Below are 5,310 nucleotides of genomic sequence, written 5' to 3'. Positions count from 1 at the left end.
TTTTTTTTTTTTTTTTTTACTTAATGCTAGTTTCTTATCATTTTTAAAATTGTACTATTTATGAGTGTCCAAACACAACTGTGGATGATGTTTTTTCCTCTGATTTCAGCTGCCTGATGTCTGCTATTCCTGGTGGGTTCTTGCCTCTTTGAAGATCATTGGCAGAATTCACTGGATTGACAAAGCAAAACTGCGCAGTTTCATTCTCGCTTGCCAGGATGAAGAGACTGGAGGCTTCGCTGACAGGCCTGGAGACATGGTAAGCTCTCTTTGGAGTTTGTCATGCAAAAATTTAGCATTATGCATAAATAGTTTGCATGTTGTTTCTCTCGGTCTTGCCGTTCCTTAAACAGAGCTTATCGGTCTATGCAGTACATTCTTACCAGTGTTGTGTATTTCCATCCAGGTGGATCCTTTCCACACTCTGTTCGGTGTGGCTGGTCTGTCTTTGCTGGGAGATGAGCAGATCAAACCAGTGAATCCTGTGTTTTGCATGCCTGAGGATGTGCTTCAGAGGATCGGCCTCCAACCGGACTTGCTGAGTTGAAATCTTCAGCATGGCCTTTTTCCTCTTCTCCTACCCCTGCACAGCCGGCCGTTTGGAAACGGGCAAACCAGCAAACCGTGGAAAGCTGTCATCTTCAACTAATGATCAGTGCACCATTTAGAGGGACCAAGGACTTTAGAAAGGCCCTTAACATTGTGTGCTTTTTTGCGGGAGAATTGTTCTCATCATTGTGTAGGCACAATAGTACAATGCTTACTTTTGTTAGTGGGCTTTCTCTATTTAAAGATGCGGCTCAAAGAGGAATATCTGCTATTTACAGCTTTCACTGTGTATTAAAACATAACTATTTATATGACTAATTCAGCAGGTCACTTTTGGTGTCAACCAAAAGTGTTTTTTCAATGAGGAGAGAGGTTGCTCACTCATCTCTGATGGCTTTTCCAAAGCTAGTACGCGAGACTAATACATGTATGTTATATCAGACTTCAAGCACCATAAACATGGATTTCATGCATGAGATTAATTTTGATGTCCTCTTACTGTCGTTTGTTCACATCAAGTCCTCACTTCTCTAAAGCATTTATTGTGCAACCATTTTAAAAGTCATGCTCTGCAACTGCTGTCATTTCTAAGGTTTGGGAGAGTTTTGCTTTTGTGGTATGAATGAAATCTCTCACTCGGCATTGACACCAGTGTGTAAAGATGCCTGTTGTTTGGGAGTGAATAAATGTGACTTTAATATAACTCCTTGGTGGATTATTTATCATCAGGCGGTAAACTTTTGGTGTTTAACACCCCTAAAGTGTCTGACATTGATTATGACGAAACTTTTGTTGGCCTGATGCTACTTGATGTTCTTCAGTACTACTTATTCTTTGCTAGATGTAGGTTAGAAATTGTTATTTTTGTTGATTTGAATGTCACGAATGATCTTACGAGGTTGTGTTTACTAGAATTATCTTCATCATAGGCTTTTCACATTACTCTTTTAAATTTATATTCATATTTGCTTTTTAGAAAAAAAGAAGCTACAAAACTTTCAAGTGTATGAGCACAGAGTTGGAAAAGTGAAGAGGCAATCAGCTCAGAGTGTATGAATTCATCAGGAGAGCAGCAATCTACAGACCCCTGACAGATTTTCAGAAACAAACACAAGGGTTGTTAGGCTACGATGAAACCCCACTGGCTCTCATTACAACCTGTTCGGAGTGTGGGAGATGTGCCACATGTCACCACAGTCTCCTGGCACTTAGGTATTTTGTTAAATCACCTCACACGTGTACAGACACACACAACCTCTGCCTCTGTTTGTTTAATTAAGACGTGATCAGCTTTCTGACTAAGCATGCTACTGCTTTGTTATTTTGGGCAAAAAAAGAGGCAATTTTTTTTTATTTTGGGTAAAAGCTATTTTGTATGTAACAAAAACCGCACATTTGTTTCCACTATTTGCCCAACTGATATTTTTATTTTGTAAAGAATTTTTCATGAATAGGCCATAGTGCACAGTTAAAACATTTAAGCATTCAAGCAAAAGACATTAGATCAAAGATTCAGAACAGTGGATCTCAACCAGAGGCCCGGGGCCCAAAAGAGGCTTTGCAAACTTTTATTATTTAACTATAGTAACATCTTGAAAACATCAAAAATGAAGATTAAAACTGATAATATTAAAAAAATATGACATTTGGTACAATAAGGTAACAGAGGAACAAGAGCTTATTAAAAATAAAGGTTATTTTTTCAATAAAGAGCCTATGGGTTACATTACACTAAAGCTCTTTACACTCTTGAAAAATTTAAGTCCTTTAGCTTCTAGAATTCCAGGAAGAACGTACAATGATGAAATCTTTTTATTAAAAAAAGGGGTTTTTTTATACACTGAGAGAAGGTTTAGATGTTCTTTAAACAAAGAAAAGTAGTTTAAAGAAGCTTTTTTGGAGCCCTTATTTTATGTATAGTGAAAAACAGTTCTTTATTAAATGTTTTTTCACGCAAAAAATGATTTAAGAACTGTTTAATTAAAGGTTCTTTACAGAACCAAAATGGTTCTTCTATGGCGTCACTAAAATATCCCTTTTTTGGAACCGTTGTTTTTTAAAGTGTAGGTAGGAAGGTCTTTGAGTATCGTCTTGAACAAAGAGTCAAAAAGGTTGAGAATCACTGGTGTGTGACGGGGATACAAAGATGTGTTTAAAATGCATAAGCCAAGATTTCATCTGTTTGGTTTCCTTACCGAGGAACGTTTGCACTGTACGTAATTCAAAGCTAATGTTTACTCACCTGTAAAATGTTTAGCTTGCTTTATATCTGTGTGTGATTTACTTAAATAAGAGAACAAATTAATAAGACAGAGTGAAATCAGTACATTAGCTTTGTCTACACTGGATTTATCTTCAAACAGACACTTTTTAAAGCTATTTTGTAGCCATCTCCTGTAGAAACCATTACAAAAATCCAATGTCCACACATTCTTAAAATAATAATAAAAAAACTACAATCCATGCGGTTTTCAGCAGCCTCTCTTTGACTGACACCTTGTTCAAGTTGGTAAAACAAGTACATCTTTTCCATAAAGAGTGCCTGTGCTTCTTTTACAAGCCTGGAAACATTGCAGAATGGTATTGATGCCTTTATTGATGAACTGAATGCAGGGCATTGTGTCTAGCCGTGCATGAACTGTGAATCAGACAAAAAGGAATCGGTTCTCTCAGTGGTTGATGGGTTTCATAGTATATGACCCCGTAGCCCATGAATCAAGGGATGGATTATTCTATTTTTCTTCAGGATGACAATTACCTCTGTTATCTGGCACGTTCTGAGGATCCCAGAGGAACCCAGATACTAAACATCACTCGTCACATCTGACCCCTGAAAGCTCTGATACAAACTTAGACACCTTTTCATGCAAATCCCTCTGCTTGTTGCTGTTTAAAATTACAGCATTTTGAGAATGATTGTATTCTTCGGTGAGCAGCTCGAGGCCATGTTTAATGGCTGTCTTTGATATGTGGCTTCTGCCATTGTTCATGCTGTCTCGAATTTGTACGTTTCTTGAAAACGCCTTTCCACCTTGGTTTCCCTGCGTATAAGACCCATCCTGCTCACGTAAGGGGTTCCTCAGTACAGGAGGCATACGAAGAGCAACTTTTTGTCGTCTTTGATGCTTTTGTTTTGCTCTTCTGTGAAGGGTGAAATGTGTAGGAGGCGAGGAACTGTTCTTTAGATCTGTCTTTGCGATATGTGAAAGGCTCTTAGTCGAAGTCTTCCGAGGACATCCTTCACTTTTATCCTCGTCTTTTTCTTTGCATTCACTTGAGGATAACTCGAAATGAGACAATGGGGCTTTGAAATAATCATTCTGACGGTTTTTTAAATCCTTATGTGGCGAAACGCAGGTATTAGTGCTGCATGCTTTATAGGTTTCTGAAGTCAGCGTGTGCTGTTTGAGTTCTGACAGATCCCTCTCACAATCACCAGAGGTTTCATCACCCAAACCGTCATGCTTCTGGCCAAACATGTGGTTAGGCTTCATTGAGTTACCACTTTCAACATTCAAATCAATATTACCGCATTTCTTTGCTTTCTTGGATACTTTACAAGTTGAAAAGGCAGTACTCACTGATCTCAGATGAGCAGCGTAGGCTTCATGACAATATCCGCTTATCAGGTTTATGTCTATCAAGGTCTTTTGAAGCTCTTGTATTTCTTTGTTGATGAAAAACATCGATCTCCTGTGATCTCTCTGCAGAATTTCCCGCTCTTCCACAAACCTTTTCATTTCATAATAGTTTTTGAAGTGTGCTCTCTGTAGATGTTCGACTCTGGATGTGTTTGTTTTTCTCGCTTTCAAAATGCTCATGTCTCCGACAGATTCAACATGTACTGACTGTTCAGGAGCCTTGAGACGTGAGTGTTTGTGATGTACCTCAGGTTTACCTCAGGGAAATGTGGGAGGCCGTATGTAGCTCAGAGATACAGGCGTTAATGCTAACGGTTAATGGAAAACAGTACCCTGCAATTTTTCACCTTTATGTAATTGAGTAATTGACGACATTTTGAAGAAAGTTCATAACCGAATGGTTTCTTCCCAGTGACTTCTAATGATTACAAGTGAAGTCAATGGGAACCAACACTGTTTGCTGAGCATAGCAAAATTCCTCAAAATACCTTCTCTGAGGTCAGCAGATAACGGAAATGAGATTTAAAACGAAATGCAAGGTTGAGTAAATGATGAGCGAATTAAAACTTCTCTCTCTTCAAATATTCAACATATTTATAAAGTAAAGTTTTGTATGGGATTCGCTTTATAAATGCATGCATAAATGACGTTTGACATTGCAAGTTTGGACAAAACACTCAACCCAAAGGTGCTTAAAGGCCTTATTCACAAGGGGGCAGCAACTATGGTTTGTTCACTAGGGGGCAGCAATCATCTTTTGTTCACTAGGAAATCAGCATGTAACATTCATGATATTGAGTCTAACACTATATCAAAATTATGTAAAATTCTAATTATAAAAGACAGCATAAGGTGCGACATGCTGTGACACTGACTATAAATTTTAAGGCATAAATCATTTACTCACCATACAGCTGTTTTTATCATCTGTAATGATCATCCTCATTGCCACTAATATCTGCCTCTAACTGTTTGGCTTGCATCTGCAGTGCCATCTCCAAGTCTGCAAATCCTGCACTGATGCTTTCCTAGCGCATGTATTTTTTATCATAGTCTACATTGCATGAAATATTCAGATAGGACATTCACTTTTCTGAGCCCAGCCAGGCTACCGATCCCT

The 5,310-nt window shown here is 38.3% G+C and overlaps 1 protein-coding gene across 1 annotated transcript in view; it reads left to right on the top strand.

The window, feature by feature from the left end:
* Positions 1 to 1,252, top strand: part of LOC122359349 (geranylgeranyl transferase type-2 subunit beta) — a 4,052-nt gene extending 2,800 nt beyond the window's left edge. The window contains exons 7-8 of the mRNA XM_043259645.1: positions 110 to 259; positions 407 to 1,252. Of these exons, the coding sequence (XP_043115580.1) occupies positions 110 to 259; positions 407 to 547 (291 nt within the window). The 3' untranslated portion in view covers positions 548 to 1,252. The remainder of the gene's footprint in view (positions 1 to 109; positions 260 to 406) is intronic.
* Positions 1,253 to 5,310: the final 4,058 nt, after the last annotated feature.

Source organism: Puntigrus tetrazona, chromosome 2 (genome assembly GCF_018831695.1).
Source record: "Puntigrus tetrazona isolate hp1 chromosome 2, ASM1883169v1, whole genome shotgun sequence".
Taxonomy (NCBI): Eukaryota; Metazoa; Chordata; class Actinopteri; order Cypriniformes; family Cyprinidae; genus Puntigrus; species Puntigrus tetrazona.
Note: the sequence above shows the minus strand (reverse complement) of the source record. Positions and strands in the feature narration are given on the sequence as shown.